Source organism: Parus major, chromosome 2, assembly GCF_001522545.3.
Source record: "Parus major isolate Abel chromosome 2, Parus_major1.1, whole genome shotgun sequence".
In the NCBI taxonomy this organism is placed as follows: domain Eukaryota; kingdom Metazoa; phylum Chordata; class Aves; order Passeriformes; family Paridae; genus Parus; species Parus major.
Genome location: NC_031769.1, coordinates 142,143,457 through 142,165,303, shown reverse-complemented (window position 1 = coordinate 142,165,303; position 21,847 = coordinate 142,143,457). Strand labels below are relative to the sequence as shown.

At 36.3% G+C, this 21,847-nt stretch overlaps 1 protein-coding gene across 1 annotated transcript in view; it reads left to right on the top strand.

Annotated features, from left to right (window-relative positions):
* Positions 1-21,847, top strand: part of ADCY8 (adenylate cyclase 8) — a 119,338-nt gene that overhangs the window by 49,172 nt on the left and 48,319 nt on the right. Inside the window, exons 3-5 of the mRNA XM_015619782.2 lie at positions 1,276-1,406; positions 3,768-3,879; positions 14,564-14,691. Coding sequence (XP_015475268.1) covers positions 1,276-1,406; positions 3,768-3,879; positions 14,564-14,691 — 371 coding nt within the window. The remainder of the gene's footprint in view (positions 1-1,275; positions 1,407-3,767; positions 3,880-14,563; positions 14,692-21,847) is intronic.

The following is a 21,847-nucleotide window of genomic DNA, read 5'->3' as shown; positions in this document are numbered from 1 at the left end:
GAGAGGAGAGGAGAGGAGAGGAGAGGAGAGGAGAGGAGAGGAGAGGAGAGGACTTTATTCATCTATGTGTTCTGTAGTCTACATGTGTGCCTTATTTGGAAGTTCACATCTGGTTTTCCCTAGATATATCTTATTCCCCAAAATGTCTGAAATTTGGTGATAAGTAGCTTACATAACTAACATTATCTTCTTTAGGTCAATAAGATTTCAGTGTTTACAATCCTGCAAAGCAAAAGAAAAGTGAAAAATTGTAGCTTTGCTTCAGAGTGATTAGGAGTGATATATTCTGATAGTGGACAAAGCTTTCTAATTTAAAGGGGACTGAGGGCAAGAGGGCACAATAACAGTATTTTAGTACAGAAAGATTATTACAGAGAAAGCAGCAATCAATAATTATCCCTGCCCAATTTGAAAGGATAAAAAGAAGGTTTAATTTGCAGAGAAACAGATTTGGGTTGGATACTTGCAAAATCTGTCAAAGCTGTTAAACTGATGAGCCATTGAAGCAGGGACATTCTAAAATCTCACAGGGGATGATCTAGGGCTTTTGTGAAATAATTTTATTACTTTTTGAGGGCTTGCCTGGCTGTACTAAGATGTGGTTAGTTAGAATGGAGTGCTAATGGTCATGATTACAGGTTCAATCCCCATATAGGCCAGTCACTTCAGATCCTTGTGGGTCCCTTCCAACTCAGAGTATTTGGTGAAATTCTGTGAAAATTCTGGGGTTAATTATATTATGACAGACCTGGAAAAAGCACTTCTGTGTATATGTATGTATCTCCTTATGCACTAATACTAGAAGTATATGTACATTAATATATGTAATATAATATTCCACTTATACACTGAGTTTTTACATTAATAGTAAACTAATATACATGGATAATTTACTAATCAACGTTAAAGATATACATTATAAATAAACATGTGCATGTATATAAACATATGTCTCAAATGTTTACTCTTCCTGAGTGTTCTTGAAACACAGACAAGACTAATTAGAAATGTTGAATACGTTCTCCAGTCTTCCTAGTCGAGAGGACCAGTTTGAATGGCTGCATGTCAGCTTCTTTTATTCTTCCTTACCTTATCCAGAGGTGTCCTGGACTCTGGACTCAGGTTGATAAAGTGAATTATCACAAATGGGCTGAGCTGGAATTTTTAGAGAGGGGAGTCACATATTAAATAACCAGTTATGCAGATCTTTAAAGAGGGCATTGTGAAATACCAGTTCAGACTGATACTGACACTTTGGTTTCCTCTTTGTTTTAGGAACGGCTGGTGCTCTCTGTGTTACCACGGTTTGTAGTCCTGGAAATGATAAATGACATGACCAACGTAGAAGATGAACATTTGCAGCACCAGTTCCATAAGATTTACATTCATCGTTATGAGAATGTCAGGTGGGTGGAGTAGCCTTTCTGTAATGTCTAAGGTTTCAAATGTTGCTAAATTACTCTTTTTCTGAGGGTTTCCCTTCTGTTGCTTTATTCATTTGTAAATTAGAAAATTAGTGTACCCTTGTTTAGTATTTGAGCAGAGAAGCATTTTGATGCCTTTTACTCATCAGGATGGCTGGATGTCATGGCAATGCCAAGACTCATTTGAACTAAGCACTGAGGCTGCACTATTTGTGCCTTTTTTCACTTTTTCACACTTAGTCCACTTAAGCAGTCAGGATTGCACAGGAAGGGGAGCCCTGCCTACATGTGAACACATATTCTGCCACAAACTGATGGTTCACCCCATACTCTGAAGAATGAGATGGAGATTTGTGAGATGTTCTCAAAGATGGCGACCTAATTTATATGGTTCCTCTAATTTATAGCCATTTTCAGTTAATCATTATTATGTATTATTCTAATTAATAATAATTATTATTCTTTTCTTAATCCCATTTCCTTTCTTTATTCCTCTCTCTAATTTTTTTCTTTCCCAAAGTTAGTTATCAGAAGGGTGATAATTATCCTATGAGCTGCTACTCAAGGTAGTTGAGTCCTAATTTTCCTAATTGTAAATTTACACCAGAATGATCGGCTTCCACTCCATGACATGGAGTTTTTATTTTATTTCCCAAAAATCAGAATATTTTGTTAAGACAATAGCATTTTCCATAAGCCTTTCCCAAATCACAAGGGTAAACTATTGAGTGACCATCTTTAAAATTATCATTGAAGGAAGTGAAAAATAAGCATAGATATGATGGTAGATAGTTTGCTTGGGAAGCATGTACTTTGCCTTTCAATGAAACCAAAATATAACTTTGTCTGGACAAGTTCAATAAAAATAATTTGCACTTCTGCAAAAGAATAAATTGATTATCTGCTGCTTCCGTGGCCATGCAGTAGCTCAGATATGTTATTTTATTAAATCTGATTGAAAGTATCAAGGACCCTCATAAAGGTTTGAGTTGCACTAAATGAAAATGTCTTCCATTAACCTTTTTCATACTCAGAGTAAGTGTTCCTGTAGAAGAATCAAAATATGGAGATGGCCCTTTTGTTTTAATGGAAAAGGGTTGTAGACAGGGTGAGAAGTCAAAACATGTTTTATGCTTGAAAGAGATTTGAAATTAAAATTCTGCATGCTTTAAAATATAGATACTGGTTGGCTTCTATGCATGCTGTCAGAAACAAGATAATTTTCAAAACTAAATTTCATTCACCTTATTTTTTCCCTAAATATTCAGTACTGAACACTACCTAAACCAATGTTGGATGTAAAAGTAGTATGCAGTTAGAAATTTGTGCTGGTTTGGAAATTAAAAGTGAAGAAACTAGTAGTTTCTACTACCTTTAGAAGTCCATACATTTAAAGATGTGCTATATTATCAGTAGCCAACCTTATCATTACTGTATTTCTTATTGGTTACATTAGTAATTCTCAGACACTGTCAAATTATGATCTTATTCACCACAATCATCAGCTAAAGTGAAACAAAATCTTCTGCTACTCAGATCATAACACCAGTTATTAGTTGACTTTCAAGTGCTAACAAGGTTTGTGCCAGAATGAAATGTGTTTTTTGGAACATCACTACTTTATAAAGCAGCCAATACTTGCTTTGCCTTATAAGTCCTGAGCTATTGTATGCTTTGTTCTGGGTGGTATCCTGCACACCACAGACTTTGTGTGTGCTAATGTTTCTCTGTATATAATCTATATATAAGGTGGTCATTCTAAGCACAGTAAGTAGCCAGAAGACAATAAAAATAAATGGATGTTGAAGCACAGGTTAGAAGTCTGTTTGCAAATAATTTGCTAATGGGGTTCCTATCATAACTTGGGGCAAACAAGTTGATACACCTAAATTCAAAGTATGATCATTTAAAGTCAGTAGAATGAAAAAAGAATTATCCAATTAAGATTCATACTTTACAAAGAGCACTACAGTCCTAACTTGGGTACTTCTACTAAATGCTTAAAATTAGGTGCAATAAAACTGGCCTTAGCCTGGTGTATATCAAGACTGTCACAAATCTGTCTGTAGTCTTAGGATTTGAGTCTTGTGTGATTTGAAAATCCACAATTTCATGACTCCTATTTTTGACAGAACTTTTTCTCACTCTTAGCAGTGGTTTTTTAGTCCCTTCAATATTTATATTCAGTATTCCAGAATGCAGAGAAGTCTAGAGCAAAGGTAGTGTGACTTCAAAGGTAGTAAAATGACCCTTCCACTGGTAAAATGTTAGAAGGTAACTTAAAACATTCAGTAATTAAAGGAAATAGATGGAAATAGTTATGTGTTTTCTATTTTTTTTTAGCATTCTTTTTGCAGATGTTAAAGGATTCACCAACCTTTCTACAACTCTGTCAGCCCAGGAGCTGGTCCGAATGCTGAATGAACTCTTTGCCAGATTTGATCGACTCGCACATGTGAGTTAAACACCATTTTCAAAAAGACAAAATCAATTCCATGTTTGGGAGTTTTTGGAAATACCCTCTGATCCCTCTGAACAATATATATCCAGATTCTCCCCACTGGGATTTTATACAGCAGTTGAGATTGGAAGATGCTGAAAAAGTTCTAGGAAAGATGATGAGTTCTGATAGCAAATGAAAGCTGAGGTTGTCATCAGAACTTTGGGCTTCTGCAGTGCTGGACTACACAAAGAATGGTGTGAAAGGAAACCATCTACCACAGCTTCTAAGGAAGCTTCATATTTTGGATCTTTGTTGATTTTTTTTAATTTTTCTTTTTTAAGACAATAGTTTTATTTTGTTTTCTGCAAATTTTAATCTTCTTGAAAAAGATTAAAAGACATATTAATTTAAGGTCATCTAATCAGTTCCCACAGTCTTTGCAGCGATTAGTTACTAGCAGGGTTTACAGTCTTTAGACTGGATTCTATCTAACTCAACAATGATATTAATTAAACACAGCAGAGGAAATTATTACACCAAGAAAATTAATTGCTACTTAATTAAGGCTGATCAGAAAAAAACATGAAGCACAAAAACACAAGTAGAACACATGCTCAGTTTTGCTTGGCTTGTATATTTCATTTTTTTTCATGTTTTTTTGGTCAAAATTTAATTTAATATGACTATCTTTAGGTGTCAATATCTGAGCTGAGTATTAAGGCTTCTAAATGGAGGCAATGAAGTGCATTTAATGGAGTTTATCTTATCATTTATCCAGTCAAGTGCAGGTATATAATATAGGAAAATGCTAATTGCACTCTGAAGATCATAGACCATGGTGTCTATTTACTATAAAGAGAACATAAAGCAGCTTGGTCTGATGCACAAATTTACATCCCTCATTGGCTTTTATACATTTCTGAATCAGGGTTATGGGGTATTTGTACACATATTACACAGTATCAGTAAGATCCTTTTGGTTTTCTCTCAGCTTACACATTAAAGTCAAGAAAGGCAAGACTTCCATGAATACATTTATTTTTTTTTATTCAGCTATTTTTATCTCAAATAGCAATGTGTTCTCTCTTGTACAGAGTGATGTTATAACCCATGGCCTGGGAAGTGGGAAATTAGTAAATGCAACCTTCAATATTTGCTTTGCAAACAAAAAACCCTCATCAGCTCTGATCTACACAGTAAAACAAGACAGGTGAAAGAACTACATCAGTCCTGTCTTTTAGAAAACTTATAGGAGTAATGTCTGCTTTTGGATGGCTTAACAAAAATAGCTACTTTAACTGAAGAAACATATTTTACACCAAATTGGATTTATGTATGTCACAGAAATATTTTAGGAAGATTATGTATATAAAATGCTTTATTGCCTTACTTTACATTTCAATTTTGGCTAGCATTCATGATCATTAACCATATTTTGTAATCATTCCATAAGCTATATTTAACCAATAGTGAATTTGTATAGAATGACTACATCTAATAAAGGAGTTAGAAACAAGGAAGGCATTTACAAGTCTAATCCAGTGAAACTTCCCTCACTCGCTACTTAACCCTGAAGTCAACTTCCTGCTTGTTTTTTTATTTTATGAGAACTGAAAATTTTGCTTCTTTAAATGCCTAGACATTTTCCCCTTCTCTGTGGCTTGTCACACATCTCCTACTTAAACCTTCTATAAATCTTTTTGTTGGAGTTCTAAATTCATAAATCTTCCTGGAGAACATTGAATGTCCCACACAGTAGTAGGGATCCCAAAAATGTAGGTGAGTTTATTTTAAAGAAGCAGTAATAAATAGATCAATCTGTTTTACATAGCCAAGAATTTCTTATCCAGAAATCTGTGGTTAGGGATGAAAGAACATCTGTGTCTGCAAAACTTCATTATCAGGACAATCACTTTTCAAGTGAATGTTCGTCACTGAATTCAAGACCCTAGGCTCCTTCTTGCATTTCTTTCCATAGTCTGGGAATTTACTTTTCTTTTTAACACATCATTGATTAAACTAATTCACAGGTCTAGAACAACCTTCTGAAATGTGGAAGACACAGGGAAGAATCACTGCAGTAATTGAATAGATTTGCCTACAAAGATTAGACTGATACGATCATGAATAATTAAAATTTAGTAAAAAGAAATACATTTTGAGTGTGTTCCTTATCTGTGGGTTCTGTGACCTGGCTGTCATGATACCTGACAAAAGAGATGCCTAACAGAGAGTAACCCCTCTTGCTTCCTTAGAAAGGGTTTGCTGTTTCTGTCCAACTCAAGGAGACAAATTCTCCCTCTGCATTTTGCAGGAAACCAAGACTCCTCTCTAGACCCTTATGGAGGGAACCAGCTGCATAAAATAAAAGGCTCTAAATCTTACATTGAACTTCACCTTCTCCTTTGGAAAATTTTGGAAATGGATACTTACAATTTTAAGGACTTGTGATTTACATGGACCTATCAACCTACCCATCTAATATTGCATAAATATTTCACACCTGGTAAAGGCATATCTTTTGAAAAAATTCCTGTCTTCATCTGAATGCACCAAAAGATGGTCTTGTCTTAATTAATCTTTGTCCATCTTGGTAGTATATTACAGTGCCTTAACACTCTCACTGCTGATTCACGTATGGATTTTTCTCATTTGATTTTTTCTGACTGATTTTCATCCACTGATTCTTGTTATGGGCTATTATTCCCAGACAAAAGAACCACCTTGTAGCCGCTGACTTTCTCTGGGAATACGTCTGGATGATATGATCAAGGTGCTTGTCAGGTTTCCTTTTGATAAAAGAAACAGACCAAATTCATGGCAAGGTTTTTAGTCTGTAAAGTTTATTCCTTCAAATAGTTCTGGGGACTACTTCTCTGGAACACCTCCTGGTTTTGAGAATCCCTTTTAAAGCACTGAAAGGAGTGTTCCTGGACTAATCTCCTTGAGTGTGGTGGAGGCAGATCATCACCATTCCTCCTAATTTCTCTTTCCTCTATTGCTGTCCAAGTCCATGTTTCTGAACATTCATTGATAACACTATTGCCCTGAGAAATATTATTTTGAGGTTTTCTGGTCTTGCTGTCACATTGTGACTACCATGTCTGCATGGTAATTGTTTATTTTACTAGACTTACTCTTTTTGTAAATGTTATTAGCAATAGCTTCCTACTCACCTGTAAATCCTCGACAGGACTTTTGGAATGTGGTCTTTTAAAGGGCTCCCTAAAAGGATCTTCCACTAAGGAGGATTATACAATCACATCTAGATTTCAGATCTATCAGTTAACTGGTTCCTAATCAGCTTAACTAGAGTTATCATATCTCTTTAAAATAGTCACTGTTACTCAGACTCCTGGGATTTGCTAAGAATTACCATCAAAGCAAAGAGGTCAGTTGCAGAAAGCTTGAGGCAGTTTCTTTATATTTTAAGGAAAAAATGTGTAAATCCTTATTCACTTCTAAATAAAAGTATTAAATTATAATCACATATAAAGGATTGTTGGATCTGCTCAAACACCCTGTATAAATGATATAATATTAATTTTCACAGAATACTGAAAAATATAATTTGGGTAAGTTTCTTTTTTTCTTTCACTTATTAAGCTTTATTAAGCATTACAGAAGTAATGAGAACTGATTTTTTTTAATATTCCCTAAGTTACCTCAAGTTTTATGGTATACACTGATGCATATAATTAATAACAAAAAAAAAATAATTCTGTAATATCTGTATCATTACCACAGAACACTCTGAACAAAAATTAGAACTCAGTTCAATATTTCTTCCAAGAAAAAAATGTAACAATATGTTATGTACATCAACTTCCCATTTTTAATACTCTGTGATATTTGTAAAAGATTTATAGTTATTAAAAAGAAAAGTGACATTTAAAAAGAAGAAAAATAAGTTGGTATAAAACAGAACTGAAGAAAACATTTCCTTATATCTACTTCATCTACTGAAAGGCCTAAACAGAAGCTTAATTAATATTAATATTTTCCTTAGGCAGAAATTTTGAGAAAGAAAAGGGAAATAAGATGACATTCAGCAAGATACCTAAAAAAAGTCCTATCTTGGTGAAATAATAGTTATTTTTGAGGTTTGTTTTCCCTCTGCCTTCTCTGCAGTGCTAGATGTCAGCCAATACCATGACTTAAATTATCATATTTTTAAATTCATTTACACTCTTTGTAGATTCAGTTTCAGACACGACAAAGAGGAAAGAGTAAAATCCCAAAATAAAGGAGCTTATTAAAGGACTGATGAGGTTTTGTTTATTTTTTTCTAAGGAGGAAATCTTTTTCTGTAACCTTGGTTAAATTGTCTCCTGTGATGTTGCAGACAAGGTGTCAAAAATTCCTCCAGCAGTGCATGACCAGTCTGAATTGTTTCCAGGGGTGGAAACCAACCTGGCTACCAGGCTCCACAAGAAAACACCACCCCATAGCCCCAGTAAAATACCTGCACCTGCTGTTCTCAGGAAGCAAAGACTGAAGGGTTTTGAGGGCCTTTCTCTTTCCTTGATAAAGAGATTCCCATTGTAGTGCTTTACTATCCCAGGCCACATTTCAGCGCTGAGCTGGCAGTGCTTTGCTCTGTGGTGAAATTATCTGCAAGCATTTATCTCACAGGGTTACTGAGACTTCCTAAAATCCCTGTTTAAACATATATGCCAGGTGGGAATTTTTTTCATGTGTAAATATTTGGGGTGCTGCAGAAAGAAACACCAGAGTTCTGGAAGAAGCAGAGTTTCTGGATTACAAGGGTGCACATATAATATTTAGCTCATCATAAATACATTGTATGATCTTACAGTAAAGGGGTGGAGTGAACGCTCTTTTTTCAGTGCTTAATTCTGAGGTGCTTTTTCCTCCCAAACAGTGTCAATAAATAATTGTGTAATACTAATGAATAAACAACCTTGTTCACAATGTTCTCCCTACATTTACAGTTTTCCAGGTGGTAAAAAGCCCATCAAAAGACTGAAACAGTCAAATAAACCCCAGCCCACAACACCCTTTTAGAAGAGATAGTATGTAGGTTTTTTATGGAAAAAAAAAAAAAAAGTCTGATGAAAATAACAGGTTAAATACAATTTGTTTTAAATTTTCCCAGTGATTTATAAACTAAAAATTAATCAAATTATTCAACCTCCTCCAAAAAGAAGCTCCACTTTGTGACTAAATTAGGATTTGAATTAAATTATGCTTCACAAGTATATTCTTGGGAATTCTCCAATTCACCCTTAATGGACTCATAGAATAATTAAGGTTAAAAAAGACCTCTAAGATTAGTCATTTACCTAACACTTCCAGGGCCACCACTAAACCATGTCCCTAAGCAGCACATCCACGTGTCTTCTAAATAGCTTCAGGGCTGACAATTCAATTGCTTTCCTGAGCAGCCTTTCCAATGTTTGGCAGCCCTTTAGCTGAAGAAATTTTACCTAATATCCAACCTAAATCTCTGCTGCTGCAGCTAGAGGCCATTTCCTCTTGTCCTGTCTCTTGTTACTTAGGAGAAGATGCTGACCCTCACCTGGCCACAGCCTCTTCCTTGGCCACCTGGGCACACCCTGCCTCATGTTCTAATCTTGTTGACTGGTGTCCCATGTACCTGAAACAATTAAGTTCTAGAAACTCCTAAGGGTCAGAATTTCCATGCAGTATTGTTCCTGCCTGAATCTTTCTCATGGGGATTTCTGTCCCTCAAATCACTTAAAGCACAGTCTTATAATTAACACAAGCTGGTGAGGCAAATTCCTCACCAGACACAACAGGCATAGCAGATTTCTTCTACAGTATGTCAAGGAACAAAGCTGTTGATATAATATATTAAAAAAACTTATTCACCAACGTACCTCAATTCCTTCTGCAGCATGAGAGACCTCAAACCTACTTTTTTCTGGCAACACAGAGAAATTTTAACCACCCCATTATAAGTTATTCCAAAGGAAAAAAAAATCTCTTTCCTTATAAGCTATGTTAAAATATGTAGAAAGTTTTTAATATAGGGGCCATACTTATGTATTCCCTACTTCAGGCAAAAGAAGGACTGCCATCTTTTTCCCTTTATGTGTATAAAAACCAAAAACAATCTTTGTAACTATGTACCACATTCTCCTTTTTGTCTACATGACCCAGCTTGAGAGCCCCCCTCCACCTCTCAAGGTCCCAGTTCTGTTTTCCAAAGTGACAGAGCTGCAATGGAAGGAATTTGGATGGATCTGTCTCACCAACCCACCCTAAAACAGACTGCTGATTAAGAGCTTTGGCCTAGCCCCCATTCATGCTGACAAATGGGGTTTATCCAGATTTCCTCTGCCTTTGGCACATGTTTCAGGAACTGAGCTATTGTACACAAAGGCCAAGTCCCTGCCTCCTCCCCCTGTGGCTGCCTTTTAAAAGAAGGCTTAAGTGAATGATTTCTCTTTGTTCTGTAGTTCAGTTGCAGTAATTTTTCTTCCCCAATGTTCTAAACTTTTAGCTTGAAATTATAAAAATCACAAAAAATTTTGACTTTCTGTGGTCTGTTTGCTATCCTATGGGTTTCCCTTCAAAATTAGGTGAAATGATTAATTCAGCACTGGCAGAACTGAAAAATGGCATAGTTTATAAAACAAAATCACTTCTTTTCCCTTGTCAGAAATTTAGCCCAAGGAAACAAGAAATATTGATGAAGTCTCTGACTCTTTCAGTAACTTGATATTTGAGTAACTCATTTCAGCAGCTCCACCTTATGCCAATTTGCTTTGTTTCCTTTCCAGTCACTAGGGGTATATTTAATAAGCTGAAACATAAATCATTCACCACATACGAGGTAATTATTTATGAAAAATCTGCATAGCTTCTTTTTCTCTGGATTTAGGAATTGGAAAAAGGTTTCTTATCAATTGCCACTGAATTAATCTGGAATTATTATTAAAAATAGTTGGGTGTTTGAGTCTGTTCAAATTCCCCAGGCAAAAACTCTGATTTAAATTGTCTTGGCAGAATCAGGCCCCTTAATCTTCCACTTGTAGCAAATGAAAAGCTTCAAATAAGGGGAGAAAAGAGCCCCTATTTGTGACATGCTGAGATTTTAATTAATCCCTTCAATTAATGCTATTAATGAGTGAGTATTAGAAGGGGGGAGGTTGATGGATTCTGATGTGAATGGCTGTATAATATCAACAATACATGCCCAAGGACAACTTCTAGAATTGCATGTGAAAAAGGGAAGAGGAATAGAATAAATTAAAGAGAAGCTAATAGCCTCACAACACTGTAAGGATTTAAAACTGTTGTGAAAAATATTTCCTGTATCAAAGTTCGTGTATGATAATTTTCTCTTATTTAAATAATCAACTCATTGTACAGTTTTTTCATACATATTTAAATTTTTAATTCATTTTCATTGAATATCAGCTTTCCACTCTTAGATCCATTGCAGTGAGATGATTTTAGGAAGTGGGCTTGAGCTCTACAGCGTGAGGAAAATCTTGATTGCTGCTAATATCCTTTTATACCACTGAAAAATGATATAAAATAAAGTGGTATAAAATGACAAAACTCAGTCTCTGATTTAAAACTAGAGCATGGCTGCCCACATTATCCATGAATCTAACTTTAATGCTCTCACAAAACCATTCTGACAAGGCTTTGAGTCTAAACTGTAGATGTGATTAAGCTGCTGAGTTATCTGAGGGATTCTCAGGACCAGGCAGTTCACCTTTGCCAAAAGCAGATACCATTAACCCCTGTCCTTCCTGAGAGTCGTTGAATTATCTTCCTCTAGATAAATATTTCCAGTGATAAAAAGCCCGTAATTTACTTTTGAAATGAGTATGATGGGAATAATTAGGGAAGAATAAAGAATGCAAAAGCTATGTAGTCAAGCTGAAACACAGATCACATTTAGCAGCTGTAATAATTTGATTAACAGGGGGGAAAAAAATAGGAAGACAAGGAGTCATTTAAAAGCTCCCTGTGGTTTTGTGTGCCAGTAGAGACACCTTGCCTGACCCCTGCAATGTTCCACAGGACATAAATCTTATGTGATATTTGCTAATCCTGTGTGGGTGTTTCACATACCCAGGGTCTTACAGAGATACATGGTGAGTTTAGGTACAGACAGCTGAAGTGCAGCCCAGCCAACTGCTTTAGCCGTGAGCTGAATTTGTCCCCAGGCTTCCCTGCCTGCCTTGCCTGGCTCTCCCTGGGCTGCCATGGCAAGCTCCACTGCTAGCTGGCATGGGGACACCCAACACCTCCTCTTGGCTATGGCACTCCTGGAGGACTTCCTGAGCTCTGGCAAAGGAGTCAGGTGCCACCACATGACAAGAAAAATAAACCATTTGTGAGTAGCTGAATGCATTTCCTGTGTCACACACATGCACTCACACTTGCTTATATCAGACCCTCATCAGCAGATCTTGCTAATTAAGAGTCTTATTCTTACAGAAAGCACATCCCTCTGAAGTTGTCTGCTTTATTCTGAATTTCAGACATGCAGGAAGGTGATATAAGCATCATCTGAATTTACTGGAATCAGTACTTTAGCCAGTTTAAGTGAGGCATTAAGAATCAAACAACAGTCTTATCCTATTGAAGACTACAGTCTTTAACTGTGCTGAAATAAATTCTCACTTAATAAGGGTTTCCCATAGCATCAGATAGGTATAATGTAAAAGTTAAAAAATGTAATTAAAAATTAAAATAAAATAATTCTTGAGATATACCTTTCTTCTTTCTTCCAGTCTTTCTTTCTTTCCTAAAAACTGACCATTTTTCCCCTTTTTTCCGCTCTATTCTACTGTGAGGTTATTATTTGTAAAGTATTTGTAGTGGCTCTGAATAGAGTTAATGTGCTGCCTTTTGATTTATTCCACCTCAGTCAAACCAGTATGACATTTTACACAATCCTTTTACTTTGTAGATGTAAAAGAAAACATCATTTATAGGAAAAATCAATTGAATCAGACCTTTAGAAAAGTCAAAGAACTCTAGAATCTGTGGTTTATATTTTCATCTCTTTGCATTTTGTCTAAATGAGGAGCACGGAGAGAAGCTTAAGGAGCTTATTGTTTGACACTCACTGATTTATGCCATTCAGTCCTACCTACTCATCAATTAACTTTTATATTTCATAGTTTCACTCTTTAGTTTAAAAAAATAGGTAGAAAATGTGGTAAAATCAGATCTCTAATTCTTTCCACTGAGGGGGAAGTGTTTAAAAAAATATAGTTTTGGAGGGGTTTAGGATGCAGTGTCATTTGAAACCATATGAAAAATTCCCAGTGTTCTTGTGTGGGTCTGCAGAGGAGCTGAAATGAAGGAGTTGAGGAAAAAGGAGAGTCACATATGAATTTTGACCTTTTAGAAGCCTGAGTTCAGTCTGGAATTTTGTGTGAAACTTGGATAGCAAAGCACTGCACTCTGAAAGGCAGCACTGGTTTTAGCTGGAGACTTAACCAAAACTTCAAACACAGTCAGTTTCTACTGATGGTTTAAGGAGATTTTAAGGTGAATCAGCTTACTTTGGCCATGTGCCCAGAGAAGCTTTTACTCTTGCTGGCATGCTTAAGGCTTCAGCTGACTTCACAAAAAGCTTTGGGTAAAAGTGTGTAGATTTCTTGCTCCACTCCAGGGTGGTTCAGGGCTTGACTGAGTTTGACTACAAAGCTTTGTTCTTCATAAGTAAACATTGAATGGAGCCTGTACTTGATTCCTGAGAGAACCAGCATTCACATTTGCTCCTAGATCCTACTTACATTTTTTCTTTTTAAAGGCCTGTTACTGCAGCCTTTACTGATTGATTATTAATACTACACTCAATATTTCAATGACTCTCCACCATAAAAACTCTTCTTTGACACAACTTGTCATGTTCTCTGTTCCTGTGCATTGCCTTCTGTGAGGGCCCAACCAGCAGAATACATCTGGCAAATTTACAGGTAATATTGGTCTCATTGGTGCTGGTCTGGGAACTGCAAAATTTCACCAACTCACTTATTTCTGCTCACTAGAAAAGGATCTATAATAAAGATCAAATCACACAAAATATTATGTTTCAGTATGCAATGATACCATTAATATGTATTTTAGAAATTAAATTCACTATTTGCTCATAGGATAAAAGATGTCTCTAACTGGATGTCAAAGAATCATCTTTTCTCCACAGCATGAGCCTGGCTCAAGACAGCTTCTTTGAGATCCTTGACATGCAGATACTTGATCAGTTCCTTTAGCTGTTGGGAATACTTGAGTGTGACCACGGAAACTTTAGGTGGGAAGGGATTTCAGTGGGAGGAAAGAGGTTTTTCATTTATTTCCAATGTAAAAAGTGGGCAGGAAAACATGCCCTGGAGGAACATAGCCTAAATTGGGTTACTCATTATCTCAGCTGGCATTTCTGAATGCTTGGCCTATGTTCCACCTAGCTCTGATAAAACCTTTTCCCCATCAGCAAGGATGCCTCTGATTAGCATAAAAGAAAAATCACTATACCCTTTTTTGCTGCAAATGAAAAGGTACTTTATTTCACTAGTAATATAAATCACAATTATACTAATGACAAGCAGGAAACATCCAGAAACAAGGCAGGGGGTTGGTTGGTTTTTTTAACAGTATTCTTCAACCACTTTTACTTTCACCTTAAAATTATGAAAATATATGCAAATATTTTCTTTCTCTTTGATACATTTGTGCATAGGAACATCATTGTCTCAGAATAAAGATCCTGGGGGATTGTTACTACTGTGTGTCGGGGCTCCCAGAACCTCGCCAGGACCATGCACACTGCTGCGTTGAAATGGGGCTCAGCATGATCAAAACTATCAGGTAATGCCTTTTTCTCCCCTGATTCTTTGTTTCTGGCAGAGTTCTGCACTTCTTAGCTGAGAATTCTATCGCTACACCAGTAATTATCCTGTTGGTTCAAAAATCTCAGCATTATCACTTTGAAAAGGCAGGATTTTTTGATCCATTAAATGAATGGGAACAGTTACTAAAATGATTTTATTAACCTGTGTTACTTCAGAGATGTAACACAATAGCTGTGTGTGCAACTGAGAGGTTTCACAGACAGTTCTCACTTTGTACTGTTGTCAATTTCAAGAGGAGACTGAAAAGGAGGAGTCTGAATTTCTTCCTACAGTCCCTTTAATAAAATTAAATAACAATATAAACACAAAATAGACAGCTTTGGCTATCCTTTACCTTGGAAACTAGCTCATAGACAAACTCATAAATTCTGAGATTTTCCAGATGAACAAATTTTACCTGCTGAATTAGGTTCTTGCTTAAATTCACAGGTACTGGAAGTGTTTTAATGAAGGAATGTGTTCCCATCATGTAAATATAATTATGTTGCTCTTGCATTATTGTATTTTGATGCAATTAGAATTAATAATAATCATGTTTCAGCAGCCTGTGGGTAGAGCTTGTCCAATGAATTGCCATGACATTGGCTGACATATAATACTCCAAGACAGGTTTTGTCCATCTTTTTGAAACTTAAGGGTTTATACTGATATAACATATCCATAAAAAAATACTGAGTTTCTCATATTCAAACACTTTTTCTGTTGCTATCTTCCCTAAAAGAAGTGTTTCCTAACAAGAGCATTCTCCCCTTTCCCTGGATATTTTTCTGTCCAATCTCTTTGTCTGCTTCTTGTCCAGATCTCTTTACCCCTTTTATCTGGGTCTGTCTCATGACATACATCAGACAGTTAATGCACACTGCAGCCACGTTACTGAGCTCTTAATAGAGAAAGAATTTCACTAAAATTAATTAATGGAAAATGTAACTGAATAATGATTGTTTAACAGTGAAATCTAAGAAGGCTGGATTCAATTATCACGGGCTAAATGATGAACAAAGTAATCAATACTTTGCTTCTGGAATCCCCACAGTGAAAGGGAAACATGAATTAGAGAACACAGAGATGAAAAAAATGTACCATCATTGTTGATTTTTTTTGATACAAACATCAAATCTTTTACATTTCCTTGGTAACACCACTGCAGACAACACATTGTAAGCCCTTTTTCTTCTGTCAGTAAATTTCTCTCCATCCCCTTTCACACGTGGAAATCTGTGACACCCCATGCCCTTCAATGAACAGGGTCTTGAAGGCAGTAATCCAGTAGAAATGGTGCTCTATTTTTGTATCTGAAATGACAGCAACAGTTGGTCAGAGCCGTGACACCAAAGTCCACCAGGACTTGCCTCATCCATTGCAGACTAATTCAGTTCAGATTATCTCCAATTTATTTGATAACCCCAGTATATGATTTTCTGTTTATGCAATGAGGATGGTTCTTCCCCCAGGCTTTTCTGTTCAAAGTGTTGGAGCCTTATGTTGCTTATCTTCATGTGTGTTTATGCAGTTCACAGGGAGGGACAATCCTGCTATTGAATATTATAAATATTTCTGCCCACATTTCTGAGAGAGTTTGGAGTTATCTACAGTCTATTAATTAGAATTAAAGAAGTACATATCTCTCAGAATTAAGATGAAAAAACACCCTCTTTAAAATGTGACCTTCTTTATCACATTGGTCCCCACAGAATTATGCCATATTTAAAATGCAACGGAAGTTAAATTTTGATTATTAGAAAATTTTCTATCTTCATCAGAAGATTCCAGAAAATAAATATTTTTGAAGTCTAAAATAATAGGGAGATGATCCAAGATATGAGAAGCCATTGTTCAGATTTGAGAACATTGAAGTTACACAGACATTTCTCTCCATTGACAGCAGAAGGTTGGTAATGTTGTACTGATCAGTACAACCCTTCTGGTGAGGCAGCACCCAAAAACCCTGTGAACTCAGGATACCTTTGCTGAACACTCCTTCTATTGTCCTTGATGGCTCCATGGTGAAAGGGAATAGAGCAAGAATGTCAGATCCATTCATTGCACAACATGTAAAATAAATCTACTTGGGCAGATTGTCTCACAAGGGACTTTGGAGTGTTTTCATACTGCTCATATCCATACAGCTAAATTGTTAATTTATTGTTAATTGAGACTCTACAACTTGATTTTAAGCTTGAGTCTTGCAGCTCCACTACTCTTTGCAGATGAAAGGAACTGTTCAGCACTCAACAAAATAATTCAAGATCATGATTTTCTCTGTAATGTTTTTTTTTTGCATCACCATTTAATTTGGTAAAATCTTTGTTAAAAATCTCATAAAACAAGCATTATCAGTGTTATTCTAATCTGTGTTCTTGTTCTTTGCTCCTTTAACTGTTGAGAACAATTGATGGGCAACTTCTAACCACAGGAAGATTCCATGGAAGCTGATATTTACCCTAAAGTAAGGCAGTTTTGCTCCACCACATTTTGGCAGGAATAAAAATCCCTTACTCCATTTGTGCTGCAAAACCCAAGGACCTGTAAATTCTGTTTATCTGCAGCTGGAAACGAGAATTAAAGTGAAAAAGACAAGCTCTTCACAAGGAGTTCTTTTACTCAGCTGGTTTTCACATCTTTTCACCTCTAGCAATAAGTCTCATTGTGTTTAATTTTATTTTATCAATGCCTGTCTGTACTGACTGTTGATGGAAATGAGATTCCAGAGGAATTTTTAGTCGCCAGATGATAATGTTTCATTTTAACAATTATCACCCTAGCTAAGTGATTGTCAGGGATAACACTATCTTCTCAAATATCCTTATTCCTAAAATCTCTGTGACTGGGAGCAGAAGGGAAGGGAGGTTATTGGAGACTCAGCTCCTCAGGGACTCCCTTTCATAGCGTAATGATGGAAATGGCACAATATATATATCAGTGGAAATTCAAACAAACCTTTGTGCTGGTATATTTGTTTGGTAAATCAAGGAGTCCTGAGTTGTTTCATTTTTTGGACCAATTTCCACTAAAAACCATCTGAAAGAGTAACTATTATGACAGAATAAATGGTCCCAGCATGCAATATAGGCCAAACTCCAGAAATTAGATAACAGCTTGTCTTCATTAAAAGTCTGTAATTAGGTACTAATATTAAGACAAATTTATGAGAGAGGGAGAAAGAGGAAAACTAAAAAAAACCCAAACAAAGCCCAGAACCAAAAATACCTCAACTATTTCAGGTGACTGACTGCCCTGACAAGCTTCCTGCTTTTATCATGAAAAAACTGCTTTTATAATCTGTTGAGTACTAACAAAAACCTTGAAGTGATCAATTCTTGCTAAAGAAGTTACTCAGGCAGTAAAGGAGAGAGGAATTGCTTTCATATTCCATTATTAATAAATTATTTAATTATATGATTATATATCATTATAATTAATCCAGTTCTGGATTCCTTCCACAGATTATTCCTCCTATGACCTACAAGGCTCTGCCTATGATGCAATGAGCTCTGAGTCACAGAAGAGAGGATGTATTCACAAACCCAAAAACTAAAGCTTAACTTCATTTCTGTGTGGTGGTGGAAAAGGATATTGTGATATATTCACAAGTTCAGCCAGCACCTTTTAGACAGTTCTAAGATTGAATACAGGTTTCTCACAGAGACTTGAACATATTGTCACCTCCACATGTCCATTTCAGCCACTGACTCTGAATGGAGAGAATATCAGAATAGTTTTTCTTCCCCTGTTTTTGCTGTTGGCTGATATGAACTAAACCAAGTAGACATGAATAGGTTCATGTACTTCTGTAACCTCTTTCCTCTGAATGCACCATGAAACACAGTCAAGGCCATATTGGAAAAATGGTATAGAAGTGTATATATATATATGTATATATATATATATTTGTATGTATATTTATATGATTATATAGATTTTTATAACATAATTTCCAAATGAAAAAGCAAATTTCTAATAATATTGTGTGTGGTTCCTTGTGCTGTATTGTTTTCCTGCCTCTCAGAGCGGATTGATATAAGAAAGAGAAATGCAGCAGTATTAACTCTGTAGCTACAGTTTCTGTCTGAACTCAGAACAAGTCTGTTGTATTACTGACAGGTCTAACAATATGAAACTTCTCCAGGTAATTGTTTCTGCCTTCATTAGATTCCAGTTCTATATCCAAGGCAAACTCATTCTGGTGATATTTTAAACTGGGTCCTTGGGAAAATACCTACATTAAATTGTGAATTAAACTTGTGTAAAGCTCATCTATGAAGTGCTATATCGCCTAAGTCACATTCAAAGTGTTCAGTAGTTTAGTGTATCCTCTAACCTAGCTTTTTTTAAATAACAGATATCTCCTTCACAGGCATGACACAGCTCCCAGAGTCACACTGAAAAGAACACTTACTTCATCTACTATCCTGTCATGTCAGCACCAAAAAACATTTGCATTCCTTTAAGAAAATTCCATAATTCTGTTAAGTCCAACCAAAATGTTCCCTATATAACTGAACCTTACGATCAAAGAAGAGTTCAGTTAACAGGAGACACAGGAGATCTCTTGTCCATCCTTCTGCTCACAGCAGACAGCTAGGACCCTTACTTACTTCAACCAGAATACACAGGCTTTCTTATTTCACCTGCAAGAGGATGATAACGACCATGTTGAGAATGAGGGAGCATTCTGGGCTTGTTTTAAGTATCTAAAAGCATAGACATAGCCTTGCACAGTTGAACTGGTCGGCACAGAAGCAGCCAGTGTGTCACTCTCTATCAGCAGGGCCTGAATTCCAGGGCATTCAGATTTTTGACAGCTACAGAAAAAGTTTAAAAGCAAATTTCTGAATTTTCGGTCACCTTGTTCATGCAAATAAGAAAGGTTTCAATTAACACTCAAAAATCAAATACCCATCAAAGAATGCTGACCAGAAGGAAATGCCAAGATCCAATTAAAATCATTGATTTTTTTTTTAGCTCTGGCTAGACTGAAATGAGATAAATGCCAAGAATAACAACAGCCACAGTTACCTCATCCTGGATAAGATATCAAAGCACTTGTGAGGCAAAGAGGGCTTCTTTATAGATCATCAATAATGCATCTTTGTGCATGCACTTCGTCAACATATCTGCAGAGAGCCTGTTAAGTAGTTGAAGAAAATACATTTTTTTTAATTAGAAGCTTCATTGACAGCTGAATAAATTTGAGACAACTAGATGTGGAATACCTGAACTTTTGCAAAATGGACTCTAAATCTTTATCTCTACATTTTTTATCTAGTACATGCTATCATTTCTGAGAATTTTTCTGAATAAGTTAGAACTACCACTATTGATGAAGGTGATCCAGGCTTTGTTATTTCAGGGTTTGTTTTTCCTATATCTGTATGTAAACAAGATCCCTTAAAGTATGTGGTAGTCTGGCTGCTAGGGACTTGGATTTGACCATGATTAAGTCCCCTTCTTTACATAACTGAGAAATCTTTTTCAACCCACATCATTCCCTATTTTAAATAAAAGAAATAATTATAATTCCATGACTTTTTACATACTAATGACCTAATTTTTAAACTTTTTAGTTTTGCAGAGAAAATTTTAAATAAAGTAAACCATTGTTTACTTATTTTTACATATTTTACTTTATTCAAGTAAACGTATTCAAGTTTACTTCATTCTTTGTTCAAGAATTTATCTTACAACAAACACTTTTATGATTATTGTTTCCACAGCAGATTCTCAAGAGTTCTGCTTCAGTCCTGCGTTGCAAATAATAATTTGAGTGAGACTAGATCACTCTTCTGCTTTGATTCATGTGCTGAACAGGGCTGTCTGAATACATTCCAGGTTGCCTGTGACTTCATGCAGCCAGGTCCCCTCCTGCAATTATTTTCCTACCTATCAACACGGGAGCACATTGCTGTGCATGACAAGAGGAGGACACAGACAGAGCCCTGCATGTGCACCAGCACTGCAGCAGACAGAGAAACACAATGTTCCTCAGCCAAAGGATGCAGGCAAGAAGCCAAATCCACTGTCTGCTGATGAAGAGCTGAGATCAAATATCACCTGAACTGCACATAAAGAGTTGCTGGGAGACTGTGAAAGGCAGATAAGGCAAGGGGGAGGGGACCTTGATTAGTGTCTGCAGTGCACTGCAGGAGCTGGGGAGGACAGCACAGCTGTGTGAGGTTTTGGACAAATGCAAAAGTCCTGTGTGTGTGATGGAGGATGCCAAAGCTTCCAGGCCATCACCACATTTTTATGACAAAGGAAAAGTTAAATCCAGCAATCCTTAGTGAACACTCTGGAAATAGAGGGGTTCATTGCTCATTTACACCATTGTTTGTACCTGGTCTCTCCAGTGATACCTGCGTGTGTTAGTTCTCACATAAAATACAAATACAAGATCACAGCTTACCATATTTAAAATTAATACAATTGACTAGACTAGACCAGACTAGACTAGAATAAAATAGAAGAATAAGCCATATTAGTTGGAAGGGGCCTACAGTGACCATCTAGTCCAACAGCCTGCCAATTCAAGATAAAGCATGGTAAGGGCATTGTCCAAATGCCTCTTGATCAGGGGCTTGGTGCATCACCTCAGCAGAGACACTGTTTCACTGTTTGGCCACACTTCTGGTAAAGAAATATTCCCTAAAATCTAAGCTGAACCTTCACTGGTGTAGCTTTGTGTTATTCCTGTTCATCCAGTCACTGGATCCCAGGGAGGAGAGCTCAGCATCTCCCTCTCCCCTTCCCCTCCTCAGGAAGCTGTTACAGAGCCACAAGGTCACACCTCAGCCTCTTCTTCTCTACACTACACATACCTAGAGCCTTCAGCTGCTCATCACAGGACATGACAGTTGGTAAAATAGAAATGAAATTGGTAAAACAGCATGTGTGTTTATATATGCATAGAGAAAGATTACATAAATATAGGCTATTAATATATTTTATTAAACTTATGCCCTTCCTATTAACTGCATTGTTCAGTGAAAAGCTTTTTGCTCTTTTTTTTCTCTAGATACAATTATCTTTTATTTCAAGATAAGGAAATCAGATGTAAAATGAGAAATTTTATTATCTTAGTCTGAACAAAAGGAAAAGGCAGACTCGGGAAACAA